The sequence below is a fragment of the Carya illinoinensis genome, chromosome 11, assembly GCF_018687715.1.
Source record: "Carya illinoinensis cultivar Pawnee chromosome 11, C.illinoinensisPawnee_v1, whole genome shotgun sequence".
In the NCBI taxonomy this organism is placed as follows: Eukaryota; Viridiplantae; Streptophyta; class Magnoliopsida; order Fagales; family Juglandaceae; genus Carya; species Carya illinoinensis.
In genome coordinates, this window is record NC_056762.1 from 11,678,964 (window position 1) to 11,697,616 (window position 18,653).

General features: G+C 35.2%; 3 protein-coding genes and 1 long non-coding RNA gene across 11 annotated transcripts; 1 reads left to right on the plus strand and 3 right to left on the minus strand.

Annotated features, from left to right (window-relative positions):
• Positions 1–5,511: 5,511 nt before the first annotated feature.
• Positions 5,512–6,260, minus strand: LOC122282207 (BSD domain-containing protein 1-like). The gene is made up of 2 exons (XM_043094157.1): positions 6,181–6,260; positions 5,512–6,115 (listed from the first exon to the last, which is right to left on the minus strand). The coding sequence occupies exons 1-2, from the start codon at positions 6,258–6,260 to the stop codon at positions 5,512–5,514; spliced, it is 684 nt and encodes a 227-aa protein (XP_042950091.1).
• A 1,150-nt stretch (positions 6,261–7,410) lies between these two features.
• Positions 7,411–10,999, plus strand: LOC122280666. 8 transcript variants are annotated; one of them, XR_006229992.1, is made up of 4 exons: positions 7,411–9,467; positions 9,595–10,183; positions 10,261–10,403; positions 10,497–10,999. XR_006229992.1 is itself a non-coding variant. In XM_043091643.1 (3 exons), the coding sequence occupies exons 1-3, from the start codon at positions 7,940–7,942 to the stop codon at positions 10,758–10,760; spliced, it is 861 nt and encodes a 286-aa protein (XP_042947577.1). In that variant the 5' UTR covers positions 7,442–7,939; the 3' UTR covers positions 10,761–10,999. The 8 variants fall into 8 exon arrangements, 2 of the variants coding, with proteins under 2 accessions (XP_042947577.1, XP_042947578.1); XR_006229987.1 differs by having other exon boundaries at positions 7,412–9,467; positions 9,595–10,403; XR_006229989.1 differs by having other exon boundaries at positions 7,412–9,190; positions 9,595–10,403.
• Positions 10,960–13,300, minus strand: LOC122280665 (protein FAR1-RELATED SEQUENCE 5-like). Its single transcript, XM_043091642.1, has 2 exons — positions 13,176–13,300; positions 10,960–13,086 (listed from the first exon to the last, which is right to left on the minus strand). Exons 1-2 carry the CDS (start codon positions 13,263–13,265, stop codon positions 10,960–10,962), a joined length of 2,217 nt encoding a protein of 738 aa, XP_042947576.1. The 5' UTR covers positions 13,266–13,300.
• Positions 13,301–13,423: 123 nt separating this feature from the next.
• Positions 13,424–14,860, minus strand: LOC122280851. The gene is made up of 3 exons (XR_006230050.1): positions 14,489–14,860; positions 14,306–14,367; positions 13,424–13,611 (listed from the first exon to the last, which is right to left on the minus strand). It is a non-coding gene; the product is annotated as an uncharacterized LOC122280851 (long non-coding RNA).
• Positions 14,861–18,653: the final 3,793 nt, after the last annotated feature.

Here is an 18,653-nt window from a genome sequence, read left to right on the forward strand (position 1 = left end):
ATCAAATAACTTAAATTATTTGATTGTTGTGGATCTAAAAAAATGTTGGAATAAATCTTCATAATTAAGATTTGTGTTGCAAAATGTTTTTCAAACTTATCGGATGAGGCTACTTTTTTCTACTATCTTATCGATGCATTGGAAAATCATTTTTGTAGAGAAGACTGATACAAGAAATTGAGATGGTTTTCCTACAATACTTAAACATACGAAGTTCTAAAAACCTCAAATGTGAATGTCCTTGTTAATTGCATAAAGTCAACATCCTTTTATGTTTTGATTAATAGAGAACCAATAGGAAATATTATTCCAACTCAAGGGTTAAGAAAATGGATTGTCTAGGAGTCAATGTTTTGAATACCGTACCGGATGGCGTACCGGTCAAGGCATTGGAACGAAATATTTCGGTACCGGTACCGTTTCGTGTACCGTTTCAGGATAGTCGATATATAAATAAATTATATATATAAATTATATTTCAAAATAATAATTTATATATGAATAAATTATACATGAATACATATGTATATATAAATTATAAATAGTCTAATATGAATTGGGGTAAAAAAATAAGATTATAACTTAAAAAAATGAAAAAAAAAAAAAAAAACATGAAGGCCGAAATACCGAAATACCGGTCGGTACAGGCCGGTACGGCCGGTACCGGCCGGTATTTCAGCCGGTACGAAACAGGTACCTTACCTGTACCGGCCTGGTGACCGGTACGGTACGGTACCAAAAACTGTGCTAGGAGTGCAAACTATGTCATCATCAAAATCATGCTCAACTGCCGAGCTGCTCTTGGGTTTCTTTCCCTTCTCCTCTGCTGGCTGGCTAGTAGGATGCTTATGCTTTAAACAACTAGTCAGCACCAGGGGGATGGAACTTCCCAGGCAGCGCAACGCAATATGAGGGGACAGGTGCTGTTACAAGCTGTCGGAACTAAGCAGTGCCTCCGTAAAAACTTCAAGTTGGGGGGTAGCCACCCAAGCTCGCACGACCTCAATTCGGCAGACCTCCTCCTGGGTCGCCGACAATTTCACGAGTGCCTCTGCCTGTATGACCCTTTAGTTCGCCCGTATAGGAAAATCTTGTTGAACAGCCTATCCAGGTGGATACTCCCACCTGTCACTCGACACGAAAAGGAAACATTTCAACCGAGAAGATTGCTTATCATACTTCGACTCCAAGTGGGCCAAAGCCTGGATGGAGCCTGCGTATCCCTAACCCGCCATGGGAACCTATGTGAACTCTACATCCGTAAGGGTGGTAGGTGGACTCGAGGGCCTAGCGGGTTTGGAGTCATTGGCACCTTTCGGGGCCACACAAGAGGGGTTCTTGGGAGCAATTGGAGGGTAAAAGGAAGGAAAACACATACGAGAAGCATCAAATGAGGGAAGAAGTTGATGACACACGACAATGTGGGAAGGTAGTGTGGAATGTCTTACCTTCTAGGGATTATATAAACTTGGAAGGACAGTTCGAATTTGGGGATTGTGGGAGTTTGCACGCTGCACAAAGACTGCAAACCCAGAGCACAAGGAGAGAACGTGGCAGGAGCCACCCGAAGCCATTAAAGCAGATAGAACATAATGTGCGCCATCAAGTACTTGAAGGTAACCCTCGAAACCTGCCAGAAAGGCGAGAGTGGGAACCGTTGCTCTGCACTTCAAAAGACAAAGGGATCGGACGAAGGCCAATCGCAACAAGACACATAGGGGAAACCAAGGGAAGAGCATAGTAGCAGTTCTGAAGAAGAAGGATGATAACGAGCAACTAGGTGAGGGGACGACGGAAGGAGAATCTAGGAAAATTCCCACCAAACTAGTCCCGTAGGAATTGACAAGGTAATTGTTGGGGGGAGTTTTGCCCGAGGCTTAGAGCCCAGGAATATGGGCTCAAACAAGGGGATCCTAGGCAGTCCTGGAAAACCCTGGCCCAAGGAGGCCTTTCGAGCCCAAAGAGAAAAGAATAAAAGATGCTCGGGTCCCTGCCATACTGCCCGATCCGAAAGGAGTAAGATTGACAGATGGCCCGTACAGGACCAAAGAACATAATCCTCTATCAACAAGCAGGGGGGAGAGAGGCAATCCGATGCATCATGCCTACGATAGTTAGACGAGATAGAGGTCACGCCGCATTAAATGCTTCTCCAAAGGTCCACACCGAGTTAAATGGGCATGGCTTGGAAATCGGCGAGAAACACGCTACTCGTGTCAGCAAGGCGTGGCCTCTGATCCCAAACGTAGCTATAAAAACAAAACGACTCCCAAACACCAGAATAGAGGTTAGACTCTAGATACTCTTACCACAACTTCCTTCTTGAAAAACATCCCTAACTTTGGTATCGGAGGGTCTTCTAGCCACCATCACGGCTACCGTCCTTGAGACTTTCTTTGTGTTTTTAGCCGCTACGATTGAAGACTCGAGCTGCTAAGGGCTTGAACCAAAAGCGTACGAAATACGACATCAACACTTTTATTTTTTATTTTTTATTTTTGTGTCTCAACCAAGATTTTGAATTCCGTTCCGTTCTGACCGGAATTTGCCATTCCATTATAGTGTCCGGTACACTTTACCACCCATCTTGTTTCGATTCAAATTTTGGTCATTACGGCCCCCGTTTTGGCTATTCCGGTCAAATTTCAGCCCTTTTGGCTAGAATTGAGCATTTCAGTCTCCATTCCGTTTTGGACTGTTTTTGTAATTTTCTTATACTTAGATGACATTTTTATAAATTTTAAATCCAAACAGTATTTAATTAATTCTAAAATATAAAATATATTTCTATAATTTTAATTTTTTTATAACTTTAAATATCTCCCCTCATTCTTTATTTATTTTAAATATTATTATTTTTAATAATTTATCTATTATTTTATTATTTTTCTTTATTTTTATGTATTATCTCAAGTTTGTATTTTTTTTCAACATATATTCATTTTATAAATATTCAATTTGTCTATATATATATATATACATATACATGATACATACTTACAAATATATATATGTATTTATTTTATTAATTATTAATTTATATATAGGTATAAATGTTTATATATGATATATAAATAATTCAAAACGGTACACGGAAACAGTAGTGAGAGGACTGCAGGGAGACTCATCCCTCTTGCCAGAAATAGAGAGAGAAGCTTCCTTGACGTGCCTTGTGGTGTGGGTTGAAACTTGAAAGTAGAAATTGACTTGTGATCATGCCAACCAATTAAGACAAATAAATAAATAACTTTGTGGATTAGAAAATAATAAATATCTTTATTGAATGTGTTTGCAAGGAAATTACTGGCAGCTTGTTCCAAGTCAAGGTAACCGAGGGAGTCTTGGCCCAACCTACCAATTTATTGTACAGATGCACGCCCCCAACCCGCCAGGCTTGCAATTAATGCTTTAGCCTCATCCAGTGGTCTAGTGGATTTGTAGAATCTTTGAAAAAATAAAAGATACTAATCTTATCCTAAAGGAGTAAGTTAAAATAATGGATAATTTAGAGACGTGTCTTGTGGGTTGAAACTTGAAAGTATGTAAATTGACTTGTGATTGTGCCAATCAATTAAGGCAAATAAATAAATATCTTTATTGATTAGAAAATAATAAATATCTTTGATTAATGTGTTTGCAAGGAAATTACTGGAAACTTGTTCCAAGTCGAGGTCACCGAGGGATACTTGGCCCAACTCCCCACACCCCTGGCCAAACTCAGGAGGACCACAATGCTGAGTGCTAAGCCATACACGTTTACGTTGCCTTGGGGGACTTTTCACTCGACAACATCTGCCACGTCTCTTATTCATCTCTATTTCTAAAGAGGAAAATATTATTTCAATTGATAATTTCTTTTGATAAAATAGATTGATTTTTTTTTTATAATTTTTTACTTATTAATTAAAAAAGTATTTATAGGTGTAGTGGTATTTTTTTTTTTTTTTTTTGTGTCTGAGCCAAGGTTTTGAATTTTATTCCGTTCTGGTCGGAATTTGTCGTTCAGTTGTAGTGTCCAGTACACTTTACCACCCATTTCGTTTCGCTTTAAATTCCGGTCATTTCGATCCCGTTTTGGCCATTCCAGTCAAATTCCAGCCATTTTCGTCAGAATTGAGCGTTTCAGTCCCCCATTTCGTTTTGGTCTGTTTTTGTAATTTTCTTATACTTAGATAGTATTTTTATAAATTTTAAATCCAAACAGTATTTAATTAATTTTGAAATATAAAATATAGTTATATAATTTTAATTTTTTTTATAACTTTAAATATGTCCCCTCATTCTCTATTTTTTTAAATATCATTATTTTTAATAATTTATCTATTATTTTATTTTTTTCTTTATTTTTATGTTTTACCTCAAGTTTGTATTTTTTCAACATATATTCATTTTATAAATATTCAATTCTTCTATATATATATATATACACATATACATGATACACACTTACAAATATATATATATATATATATGTATTTATTTTATTAGTTGTTAGTTTATATATACATATAAATATTTATATATAATATATAATTAATTCCGAAATGGTATACTGAAATATACCGGTACTAAAATATTTCGTTCTAGTACCTTAATTGGAATGGTCAGTCAAAACTTTAGTCTCATCTTAAGTTTATGATTTTTTTCAATATATATTCATTTTAGAAATTTTTAATTTTTTTTATATATATATATATATACACATACATAATACACACTTATATATATACTAGGTGGGAGTAACGTGCAAAGCACGTTTGTTTAATTTTATGAAATGGTTATTTGTAAAAAATAATATATATTTTATAAAAACTATTGATTTCACATAATAATTTAAAGCATATTGGAGAAAATAAAAACATTAGTTCAAAATATCATATAATCCAATACATATTTATAACATTCATAATTTTAACAAAGATATTTGCGAAAAGTTTAATAAAAGTCCAACACAAATGATAATTCAAAATATGTCATTTGATGTTTGTATTATAATTCATCAATTTGTGTCATCCTGTTCAGGATCAATAGAAACGACGTTGAAATTCTTGTGCTACTGGTGGTTGAGTTGGTCAGGGTCAACATAAAGTTAAATCATCTAGTTTTTTTTTGTAAAATTTATACTACAATATTTTATATATATAGCATATATATAAATCTGAAAATATATTTTAAAGTTATTGGCCGAATTTACTCTATTTTGATTAGTTCAAGGATCACGGCCCTTGTTACAAGCCCATCCTAGCAAGCCCACGTGTGGAATATGATTTAGCGAAAGCTACGTAAATAAAATTAAAAAAAAAAAAAAACCTTTGATTAAACACTTGTGTTATATGAGATTTTTAAGTTTGGAATACTTAATAATATGAGTTAATGACACGTATAATACAAATATATTATACTTAGGGATTCACGTGTTATGCACCTAATACACGTGTATATGTTAAGGAGAAAGAGAAAAATATAATAACTAATCTTTAATTACTTATTATTACGTAACTAATCTTTAATTTACTCTCTCACATTCCACGCTGTGTCTTCCCCTGTAACACCCTTCTCATTCGATCTCTCTTCCAGCTTAATGTCACCGCCAGTCTCATCTTTTTTTTTTTTTTTTGATCCAACTTCAAGATTGTCATGGCCGCTTGATTCAACCTTTGAATCCGACGCATTATTCTCTTCACCTTCGTCATCAAAATCCCAACTCAAATCCTCCTCTTCTTCCTCGGAAATAGCTTGTTTCACAAGTTTAGCTCTTGCATCCTCCGCTTGCTTCAGCTTATGCACCCTATAAAAATACCTTCCCCAAAAGCTCTCCTTATCAATTCTACTTGGGATAACCTTCCCATAAATCTCATCAATTACCCCATTCTCTCCAATCAGATTCTCAATCTTCTCCCCCTTCTTGTCCAACACAAACCCCAATTTCCACTCATTGTACCTCTCCAAATCCTCTGGTTCCTCCAAATACGTATTCTTATCACCTTGAATTGCGCGCACCTGCGCATTGAACCTACTATAGCATGAACCCTGGCTATTATTGATAATTCTACTATTATTGTTATCATTATTTTCAGAGGAATCCGAATCTGGGTCAGGGGCTAGAAATGCGTCCCTACTTGAGAGATGATCTCGGCCGTGGATTTCCAGACAGAGCTACCGACGTCGTCTATGGCCTACCGATTCAAAGGACTCCTGAGTGGCGGAGGTGCAAACGACGAGCGAAGCTGGTAGCTCCTTGGCTGCGCGAGAGGCGACATTTCTTTCTTCAAACCGGACTCCTCGAGGTTGCGCACGACCGTGTTAATTAACCCACCGAAGCTCCAAGCCGTTGTGATTCCGGTTGTCTATCTCTTCCCTTGGTGTGCCGCCCGTGAGTTGTTCGCCACAACCTTAGCTCCGTGTGGCCATGCTTCCCTTTGCATCTTCTCGCCGCAGCACTCCACCCATGTTTTTCTTCTCTCTCCAATCACAAAAACCCACTCAGGTGTGGAAACCCAGCCGCTTGCCACCACCCTGCTGTGTCACGGTGAGCATCCCTCTGATCTCTCTCTATTTTCGTTCTCCCTCCGTTTCTCCTATCTCTCAGCCGCCACCCACGCTTCCAGATACCATCATTCGACGTTGCAACTAAGCCCTTTTGTTTGCAAACTCTTGTTCTGTACAGCAATAACAATAGCATTGGTAAAACTACGAGCAAATGAAAGAAAAACTAAGGTATAAAATAAATTTATACATGAATTCCATTTGCTTCTCTACAAACCAATTTCTCTGGTTTTCTGCAAACCAGTTTAGAGTCTGGGTTCTTTCCGTTTTCGCATTTTTTTTTTAAGCAGACGTTTGACTACTTGAAGTTGAAAAATTGAGGAAAATTCTAAATAGTCGAAAATCTAACTCTTTGTATTCGGTTCATGCCGTTTTGGTTTATAAGGAATTAAAGAGTCTCGAGTTAAGAAGCTGTATTTACTATTTACAGTATATGGATGGCGTTAACTTTAATAGAAAATATTAAAATCTGTTAAAATAAGAAAAATCTGTTTGATAGCCACTTTTTATATATAAAGATATTTATTCTATTAATTATTAATTTATATATAGGTATAAATGTTTATATATGATGTATAAATAATTCAAAACGGTACACGGAAACAGTAGTGAGAGGACTGCAGGGAGACTCATTCCTCTTGCCAGAAATAGAGAGAGAAGCTTCCTTGACGTGCCTTGTGGTGTGGGTTGAGACTTGACAGTAGAAATTGACTTGTGATCGTGCCAACCAATTAAGATAAATAAATAAAGAGTTTTGTTACATACAAGCATAGTTATACATTAATTTATGTACCAATATTGATTTATTCATATTTAAAATTTAAATTAACACTGTTTTTAATAAAATTTATTTTTTGACTAATCATATTATATTAATGTAAAGATTAGTGTATAATTATGTTTGTAATTATATTTTTCTATAAATAAATATCTTTGTGGATTAGAAAATAATAAATATCTTTATTGAATGTGTTTGCAAGAAAATTACTGGCAGCTTGTTCCAAGTGAAGGTCAGGAGGGAGACTTGGCCCAACCTACCAATTTATGGTACAGATGCACGCCCCCAACACCCCCGGGCTTGCAATTAATGCTTTAGCCTCATCCAGTGGTCTGGTGGATTTGTAGAATCTTTGAAAAAATGAAAGATACTAATCTTATCCTAAAGGAGTAAGTTAAAATAATAGTTAATTTAGAGGCGTGTCTTGTGGGTTGAAACTTGAAAGTATGTAAATTGACTTGTGATTGTGCCAATCAATTAAGATTGAAAAACATTAATGCTGTGAGTAACCATCCCCGCGCAACCATCGCGCACCAATCTGACGTGGCAAGTCAAAAGTCAGTCTTGACTTTAATAAGCGGTAAGCGAAAATTTTGAATTCATTAAATCAAAACTATGCGTTTAATAAAGAAGCAGATATGCGTTCCCCTTCTCTCCTCCCTTCCCCTTCCTCTCCCCCTCCCGAACCCTACCCTTTCTCTCCTCCCTTCCCCTTCCTCTCCCCCTCCCGAACCCTTCCCTTTCTCCTTCTCGTTCTCCTCCCTTCTCCTTCCCCTTCCCCTTCCCCTTCCCTTTCATATATTTTGTTTAGATTTTTCTTCTTCTTCATCCATTCCGCACCATTCTCCCAAATCCCTCCGTCTTCAACCTAGCCCCTCTCTCTCTCACTCTCTCGACCTCTCTCTCACCACCGTGGGTCTCTATTTCTCTCGCTCTCTCTCTCTCTCTCTCTCTCACAGACGGTGGCGTGGGTCTCTCTCTCTCTCACTCTCACTATCTCTCTTCGGCCACAGCTCCAAGATCAACTTCGGCGTGGGTCTCGACTCTCCAAGACGGAGGTATGTTCCTTTTCATAAAACCCTTCAGATCAACTCATAATTTATTCACAAGGCCATACCTGTGCATCATGATTCATAACCCCAATACAGACCTACACAGAAATTAATAATATCATTTGCTAGCAAATAACCTTCTGTTGTGTGTATTTTTATATTCGGATTTGTTGGGCTGTAATTGCGCTGGTGATAAGAAAATCTTAATCATTTTCTAGTTTTCTTTGATAATGTTTCCTAAAAATGGAAAATCTGTAACTGAGGAGCTCAAGTTTTATCGATTTTCCTCTTCAGCCTTTCTATTATGCCCTGAGATATTATTATTAGTATAAGAATTGGTTAAAAAGGATGTTGGGTTTTTTCTTTTTGGATGGTTGCTGAATTTTCGCCATTATTGGTTAAGATTAATGTGAAGTGTTTTTGGAAAGTATCGTCCTTTTTGGAGGGTTGCTGAATTTTTCCCCATTGCTTTGTTTTATACATTCTTTTGGTTAATGGCTGGAATATTCCTGGCAGAGGGAATAATTTAAGGCCAATTTGCAGTATTAAATTTAGAGACCTAAATGGATGTGGGGGGTTTTTTTTCTTATAGGATGTAATTGCACAAAGATTTGGGTGAATGATTTCTTGAATTGAAGGGTTCTTGCTGCTTACTTCATACTCTACAACTCATACTTCTTTTGGAGGACAGATGCATTGGATTGGGTTTAAGTAAATATCCTAGGGTACTTATTTCTGCCATGAACAGCGAGCTACCCACTTCTCCATTTTGTCTTTAAGAATGAAAATGATAGCATGATTCATTTCAGGAATGGTATAAGTTATATCTTTAGAATCTGAATGGTATAAGTTAGGATTAGAAAATAAATGCATTACAGGAATTCTTAATAATTAATTACTCCTATTAATTGCTTTACCTTAATGTTCTGTTCTGTACTTATTAATTAAATTGGTATCAAAACCAAATTAATAAGATACAATTAATGTAATCATCATTATGAGATTTGGGTTATCAATTTGAATTCATAGCATAACAAGATTTGATTTTGGTCAATCCACATCAAACATAACAGGTTTCTGTTGTGATAGAGGTTCGAGTATCATGACCCCATTTTTAGTTTTGTTGTTTTTGTCTTCCATTGTTATAAACAGTACAGCTTATATTTCATAATGTTTATTTTTATATAATTTAATAATCTTTTTTTCCTTTTTTTCCAGAATTTGATCCCCAATCAAGCTTTATTTATGTTGATGATGAGTGACTTAAGGCTTATGGTCTACACATTCTATATTGTTTATTGTTTATGTTATGGATGGCCTATGGGATGTAATGTAGTGGATAGATGAATGGATTTGTGAGAAAGGCTGGATGGTATATTCATGTTTATTTTTAGTTCATGAATTTGTTTAAAAGGGCTGTATTATTTTCTATGGATCATAATATATGTAGTCATTATATTCATGTTTATTTTTTATTGTTTATGTTATGGATGGCTATGGAATGTAAGATGGCCTGGGATGTAATGTTTACTGACAAAGGGGCTGGAAACGGGTTTCGAAAAAAAAAAAAAAAAACCGCAGATTTTACCCGACCTTAACAAGACCAGACCAGAGAAGTGTGATAATTTGTCACACTTCCTACATTGAGATTTTTTCAGTATGTTTTTTGCTCATATTTTTGCTGCCCATTAAGCTGCAACTTATAACTGTATATATACTCACTTACATGAACGTAGATAATTTTTGTTGATCTCTCATGAATGCTTTTCTCCATCAAATCAGCTCCCAGCTGCAGCTAGTTATAATGGTAAGAAAATAAACTGACCCAAGTAATCAAGTCAGCTCTTTTATTATTGCTCATTTTAGTTGATAGGATGTCAACAGCAAATTCTTCATCTTCTCTTGGTAACCGTACTTTGGTGAACAACCCAATATGCACTTGTGGCCAACCCGCTTCACTTAGAACTTCAACTACGATGACAAATCCGGGACGATCATTCTTTGGGTGTCCAAAGTATAATAAACAGGTGGAAAGTTAAATAAACTAAAGTTTGTATTTTTTTACAGAGCATGTGGTTTGATATCTTTGATTTACATACTTAATTTTTTGGTTTTATCAGGGATTACCACATTGCAACTACTTCAAATGGGCAGATATCAGTGAGGAAATTGAAATAGAACGTATGAAGATCGAAATTCTGAGGTTAAGAAATGAGCAAGAGCTTCGAAGAAGAGAGGAAGAGATTTTGAAGAGGGAGTTGGAAGTCCACAATGATCGACTGGATATTCAAAAGCAACGAGCAGACATCCGACATGAACGCACACTTCTTCGTAGCTATTGTGTGATTTTAATTTTAATTGTAATGTACTTCGTACGACCATAGTGAATACTGGTCTGATAATGGGTGATTGATATACATATTAATGTAGTTGGACAAAAGCTCATCACATGTATATATTAGATCCATGTGTATGTAGTCACCATAGTGACCTTAGTATGTTGTAACCTTCTGAATGTAGCTGGGAACTGGATTATCTACCTGGAGTTACAGATTAGCTGTCCAGATTTGTATGTATTGTGGATTATTTATATATAGCAGGTGTAACTGCAACGTTGGAAGAAGTTTGAAGGGGCAACTTGTTGGTGAGGTAGCCGAGGTTCATTTCATGTAACTTATGTATCATATCCTCGGCATTCTTATCAGATGACGCTGCATTTGTGGCAACCTCGTAGCATACCTTCATGATTCGTGAATATCTACTCACTTCTGGCCTCGCATCAACTGAGTCATAAGAACTTCGAATAAGAGTGTATGTCCGTTTAATGTCCTTTCTCCATCGATCTAATATGTATTTTTCTGGCACTCTTTTCACTTTGTTAACTCTCATAATAGCCAATACATGTCGACACAATATGCCTCTCATTTCAAACAGTGCGCATGAACACTTTACATCACATTCAGCCTCATTGAAGTACACTGTTTGGGTCACCTCTTTGATGAAATCATCAACAGCAACTTCATCTTCTACATGATACGTTGCGATTACACCATCTTTTCGATGTAGACTTGGAAGAACACCAACCATCCCGATTATCTCTTTTTGAACTTCTCTAAATTTAGCATTTGTGTATATGTTCTGAAATATCTTTTCAAGAGGAGAGATCGAGACGACGGGAATTGTGACGTGGAATGAATGGAAGTCCGCCCCATTTTCATTTTCAATCTTCTTTCTCAATGCATTATCAAATTGATCGACAAACTCTTTTAAGTTTGTCCTTGAGTGTACGTAGCCATCAAAGAAAGCATTCATGCTCTCGCTTCGTTGTGTTGTACTCATCCCAGCCCAAAAGATTTCTTTCAAGAATACTGGTACCCAGAACTCACGCTCATCATATAAACTATGCAACCAAGCATTTTCTTGCAAATTGTAAGTGGTAATTAACACATTCCAACTATTTTCAAATTCCACAATGGTTTGAGAGTCATACACACACTTCATCAAACTAGTTTTCAACCCAGTTTTGTATGCATGATGGGAACCAAGTTTCTCAGGTACTTTTTTAAGAATATGCCACAAACAATATCTGTGTCTTGTATTGGGGAAGACAAGAGCAATTGCATTCTTCATAGCTCTATCTTGATCTGTGATAATGGCCTTTGGCGCTTCCCCATCCATACAGTTTAGCCAAGTCTGAAACAGCCATGCAAATGTTTCCGTATCCTCGTTAGAAATCAATCCTGCCCCCAGAAGGATTGACTGACCATGGTGGTTTACACCAACAAACGGTGCAAACGGCATTCCATACCTATTTGTCAGGTATGTGGTGTCAAATGTCACAACATCACCCCAATATTTATAGGCTGCCCTGCTCCGTGCATCTGCCCAGAAGACATTCTTCAACCTTCCATCATCATCGTGGTCGATGTCTGAAAAGAATCCATCATTTTTGTACTGCATCCTAGCAAAATACTGACGAAGGGCTTCAGCGCCACCTTTCCCAAGTCGAAGGTGGCGTGCCTTATCAATATAATTTCTGCAATCTTTCTCACTGAAAGGCAAGTTCTCAAACCCACCCGCTTCTTGCACAAGTGCTGCAAAACTCTTGTTTAGTCTAATGCCAGCTTGATCATTTGTATCTAATACTCTCTTAACAGACTCGCTCACTTCTCTATTACAGCGAAAGAATCTGGACTTCTGTGGACTTACGCTGTGATTGTGGGAATTGTGAACACTCAACAACTTGAAAACTCCATCCATGAACGTAGCATTTATCTTTGCCTTACAGTCAGTCTTTGACGTCGGACGCGGCCTCGCAACATTTGTCGTACGGTTCCGTGCCTTCCCACCACGAGAACAACAAAGCGTGATATATCTGAGGCTCCCATCCTCAAACCTATGACTCCTTTGAGTCATTATCCCAAAACCGCATTGTTTCCCATAACCTTTATAATATGCCACTAACTCGTCTTGAGATTTGAAGACCATCCCCACTTTCGGCTCCTCAATGATATCGGCCCCCTCATTATGCACTGTATTTTCCCTCTCGGCCTCATTGTTATCTTCGGATTCAGAGGATGTAGAGAATATTTCAACCTCCCTCGAGTCAGGTGTGGGCTCTTGAATTTCTTCAACACGGCTGGAGCTTGCAGATGGAGTACCAATCAAAGAGGGGGGAGCTGATGACTGAAATTCTGGCATAAGGTTTTCCTACAGTTTATAACAATAAAAACCAATATTTAAATCAATATAAACATTTTTATAAATACACACCCTAGTTCGAAAAATATATTAATCACCTGACAAGTCCATGACGATGGGTTGGCATTAGGACAAGGTAAGAAAGGTGGTAACAGAGCATGTGGCATTGGTGCATGGCCCCCATGCATATAACTTGAGAAATCTGGATAAACTGATATTGGTATGACCTAACATATAGATCAATAATGAAAATTAAGTAAAGATGTAGTCATAAATATAGACATTAGTGTCAAATTAATATTTAAAGTACCTGGGTTGCTGGATTGATAGATGCATTTGTGGTAGGAGGTGTTGACAAATATGTAAAAAATGGTCTCGGTATCACCTAAGATGTCAACAACCATGTCATTATAATGAGTAAAAAAACTGAAAGAGGTGAGAAACTCCTCATACCTGAGTTGATGGATTAATTGATGGATTAGTGGCAAGAGGCGTTATAGGAGATGCATGCTCTTTCCCTTTCCCTTTCTCCATCTACATGATATTTACTTGTATTTTAGAACAAATCATAACTTTTAAGAATGACAAAAAATATGTCAAAAAAGCAACTCAATTAAATTAAATTACTCACATGATATATAACATCAAGAAAGAAAACGACTTTAATAAGTTAGAACCAATATTTCAGTTTTTTTTTTTTCCAACTGATTATTACAACTCGATTTAGGCCAAAAGCATCTGAACTATGCTACATTTAGAAACCATGGGCATTGGTTTTATCTTATATGGAATACCTAAGTATATATAATCACCAGTCTAGTATCTAGTAAAACAATGCTCATCACAATCCAATTTAACAAAACCATAGTGGTTGGAATACAACATCTCTCTAACCAGTACATTTTTTTGGACATGGGAGTGATCATTTTTCTTCATACTTAGGAATAGTTGACAAAAATATTAAAACAACTATTTCTTCATACTTATATTGTACTGTAACGAATTATTGACCAATCAAATTCTGAACCAAAAAAAATTAAAAATAGTGGAAGAATCATCATTTGCCTAAAAATGATGATTACCCACAGAATTTTCCTTATTTAAATCACATTCAGAACATGTATTTTTGAGAATATTTCATGGACATTAAAACTTCACGAAATTTTACATATATTTATTTCGGGCTAAGACAACTTAATAGAGATATATTGTAGGAAACAAACACTACCTCAGAACCATTCGTTCATGAAGTCGGGTCCAACGTCCGGTTATATCTGTTAATGACTTTATCTAGTATAAACAAAAGCAAATGCATTCAATGGATTGCTGGATACAAAAAAAATATAAATCTAGATATCCTTAAATACTTGATACACAAATATCTACTCACTTAGAAATCAGCAAACACTACCTGAGACCGTATGAAGCAGAGGATAATGTCGTGTGCAGAGGACTTGGTCGGTGTAGAGCAAACCGGCCAACAGGTAGAGGAAGAGATTTGGGGGAGATGAAGGGAAAAAAAAAAAAAAAAAACACAGAAACAACCAGTTCTGCGTCAACGAGAATTCAAAACAACCTCCAAAATGCATTCGGCTTGCAGAAGAAGGAACCAGAAGTGAAAAGCAGAAAAGCAGTACGGTACGGGTATGTCTTTCTATTTCGATTTCCCTCAATTTTTTTTTTTTTTTTTTTTTTAATACAAACCGTCTGACAACGCCACCTCAGCGTTGGGTGCGCAATGGTTACGCACAATTGTTGTACGTAGCACTATTGATAAATAAATATCTTTATTGATTAGAAAATAATAAATATCTTTGATTAATGTGTTTGCAAGGAAATTACTTAAACTTGTTCCAAGTCAAGGTCACCGAGGGAGACTTGGCCCAACTCCCCACACCCCTGGCCAAACTCAGGAGGACCACAATGCTGAGTGCTAAGCCATACACGTTTACGTTGCCTTGGGGGACTTTTCACTCGACAACATCTGCCACGTCTCTTATTCATCTCTATTTCTAAAGAGGAAAATATTATTTCAATTGATAATTTCTTTGGATAAAATAGATTGATTTTTTTTTTATAATTTTTTACTTATTAATTAAAAAAGTATTTATAGGTGTAGTGGTATTTTTTTTTTTAATTTTTTCTAAAATATTTAGATATATATAAAAAATAATTGAAAAAAATATCCTTAACACTGCAAGTTTGATGGAGTAGTGAAAGAACGAAAAGGGCTGAGTACTACTGCAGGGAAGCTCATTCCTCTTGCCATTTTAGAGAGAGAGAGAGAGAGAGAGCAGCTTCCTTGACTGTTGGCTAACGTAAGAAAGAATCATTGAATATAAAGAAGTTAAAGTAATGGATAATTCAAAGGCGTGCCTTATGGCGTGGGTTGAGCGCATGTAAATTGATTTGTGATTGTGCCAACCTATTACGAATAAATAAATATCTATGTTGATTAGAAAATAATAAATGTCTTTGTTGAATGTATTTGCAAGGGAATTACTGGTAGCTTGTTCCAAGTCAAGGTCATCGAGGGAGAGTTGTTCCCAGTCAAGGTCACCAAGGAAATAAGATTGGATTTGGAGGTTGAGAACTATTAAGATATATTGTGAGTAGTAATAAAAAATAAATAAAAAATATTAAATAAATAAATAATAATAAAAAAATAATAAATAATAAAAAAATATATTTAAAATATTAATATATTCTTAACAACTAAACACAATCTAAGCCCGACCTACCTATTTATTGTACACGTCTACCGACATAATCGAGCCTACCAAGAAAAGGAGGAGTGGACTGCTAAAGCATACACGCCTACGTCGGCTCAAGGGAGTACTTTCCAGTCGAACATAACTCTCACTTCTCTTTCTCCTCATTTCCTTTAATTTTTTTTAAATTAAAAGAAAATATTTTATCTTATATTATTTTATTATTATAATTTTTTTAAATTTTTATATAAAATATAATAAATAATTTAATTTTTTTTAAAATTTAAAATAATAATAATATTAAAAAATAATATTTTAATAATATTTTATTCAAATTTTAATTTTTATTTAAAATCATTTTATCTAATCTCGCTATTTAAATTACACCTTAAAAATGAAAAAGATCTCTCAAGACCACAATACATCAATTTATGATTAAACATCACAATTAATTAATATTATTTCTCTTGAAAATAAATTCAAGATGCCCTCTTTTCAAAACTTTTTCGTACCCAAACTTTTTCGTACCCAAATATGCTATTTTTTCAAAACTTTAAAAAATATTTACAAAAAAATATAATTACACTAATTTAAGTCGGAACAAGTGTAAGTTTTACTTATTTTTAATGTATTGTTAATATATTCTTAAATATTTTTAAAAAATTATAAATAGAATTTTATAACCGAAATTTTCATCCAGCCGGTGGATGAAATTATAAGTCTTCTGGGCTTGAATAACCGAAAAGTAATGATCCTTTTGGTTTGATTTTAGCAGGAGCCGAATAGTTCGGATTTTAATAATTAAATATTGTTTATTCTTTTGTATGTATATAAATCTTTTACAGGAGCATCGACAAAATTAGTGATTGTAGGTAAGTAGTTCGTGCCCACTTCAATTTTCATTGTTGGGAATATATATATATATATATATACACGGTCGGAATAACGTACAAAACACGTTTGCTTAGTTAGGTGATATAAGTTTTTAATTAAAAAAAAATGATTTTCTACAAAAATAATCCATCTATATCAACATAAGCAAGAAAAATATCAATACATCTAAAAAGCCATTTCGATCTATTATATTGAGTTCAAAGCACAACACATATTTTTGTGTTGAAGTAGGGTCAAAGCATAACACATGAAAAAATGTGGCATCATAAGACAAATGATTTTCAATATCAACACTTTAGAATATTTATTTTCTAGGTCTTGAATAGAGAGTTTCTATTTTCTTCATTAAAAATTTAAAACATTATGCTTTTTTGTACTTTAAGATCACTCAAAAGTGCATTTTAAGCAAATATTTATAAATTTGCTTTGCTTTGTCCTTGGGGTTTTGTGCTTTTACCAATACTGGATCAACCCAACACCATCAAGGTAAACAATCTTCGATACAAGTTTAATTAAAAATTAAATAAATAAAAGGAAAGAAGGAAACGTAATAGTTAATTAAATGACAATGCATCAATAGCAAAAAGGACACCTTCCTTGATAAATGAACTCAGGAAAATATCAGAAAGCTTTTCCAGGATCATCTTAGCAATATGTAGAGCTACTGAAAGCACATGTTGATCCTTTCGAGTGAACACTCCAGCCCAAAAACTGCTAATTAGAAAGAAAAAAAAATCTTTAGTTTAAGAGAAATATTATCAGGATTAACACTGTAAACACAAGATAGCCTGGCTCACCTTAAAATCTTGGTATTCTTAAGCAATTCAAAAAGCATGTCAAATTTGCTAAAATAAACTAACTTGTTGATATCATTGACGATGAGTAGAGAAACAACTTTTTACAAATATAACACATTGCCATACCTTACTACTAAGAAAAAGTAATTCTTCCCCATGCTCATTCTTCCAAGAGGTAACTTGAGCCCCAAACCAATATACCTATTACAAAAATGATAAACTCATAAATAGCACAACTAAGTCTAAATAAGCAGTATCCATCACTTTGTCAGCATTATAAAAGGAAACAATCAGAAAAGTTCAACTATAAAAATCTAATCAAGAAAATACCTCTTTTCCTTCTAGCAGCCGCACTCTAATTGAGTTGCATTTGTATGTTAACAAACAGGTTTATACAAGCATATACACGTATAAATTCACATATCTACACATGAAACCATAAGGTGCCTATAAATTGAGCTCAGGTTGCATGAACGGAAACACTCCAGGCTCATATGTGGCTTGGACTCTCTCTCTCTCTCTCTTCTTGAGGCCGCTAAACTGAAAATTCACTACTTGAAAAAGAAAACTACTTCACAAAGACCACCACTAAATTACTCATTAAGGTCGTGAATATTGGACAAACTGAAATCAACATAGATGCTTGGAGAATAATGCCATATAACATGGTTTGGCCAATGATAGAATAAGGTTGCCAACTTTGCTCCTTTGGAGGAACCCAATAAGGCAAAACCAAGTATAAATGAACATACGTGTAAACCTTATTTCAAGTGGGCAAGCCAACAACCTATTTAAGAAACTCTTCTAGAAATAAAGCTGCAATTAGGCTTGAGTTCATCTCATGTAGTCTGCCAAAGCAAATTGAATGAGCTATAAATGAAATAAGCATGGACACAACTCAGCATACTTTTTGTAATAAGTAACAAAAATTTCATTAAAAAACTCAAAATGTGTACTCCGCATACACATTGTACACGAGAGTTAAAATAAGCAACCACTTGAGCTGCCCAAGTAAAATTGGGCCTCAAAAAATATTTTAACGGCAATGCAAAATATTAAGGAAGCTGATTCTAAAGCAATCAGAAAAAGATTCTTTGATCAATTTTCAACTCCAGGCACAAAAACCATATATATCAAAAAGAGAAAATAAGGTAACTACCATTTCCACTCATTG

Bases quoted from the DNA above. Each gene is read 5' to 3' on its own strand.
- LOC122280666 (XM_043091643.1), top strand. From the start codon at position 7,940: ATGCGTTTAATAAAGAAGCAGATATGCGTTCCCCTTCTCTCCTCCCTT. The intron at 8,383-10,249 runs GTATGTTCCTTT...TTTAGTTGATAG, and splicing joins CTCGACTCTCCAAGACGGAG to GATGTCAACAGCAAATTCTT. The intron at 10,404-10,496 runs GTGGAAAGTTAA...TGGTTTTATCAG, and splicing joins GTCCAAAGTATAATAAACAG to GGATTACCACATTGCAACTA.
- LOC122280665 (XM_043091642.1), bottom strand. From the start codon at position 13,265: ATGCATGGGGGCCATGCACCAATGCCACATGCTCTGTTACCACCTTTC. The intron at 13,087-13,175 runs GTGATTAATATA...TATAAACTGTAG, and splicing joins CATCGTCATGGACTTGTCAG to GAAAACCTTATGCCAGAATT.
- LOC122282207 (XM_043094157.1), bottom strand. From the start codon at position 6,260: ATGTCGCCTCTCGCGCAGCCAAGGAGCTACCAGCTTCGCTCGTCGTTT. The intron at 6,116-6,180 runs GTAGGCCATAGA...TCTCTCAAGTAG, and splicing joins CTCAGGAGTCCTTTGAATCG to GGACGCATTTCTAGCCCCTG.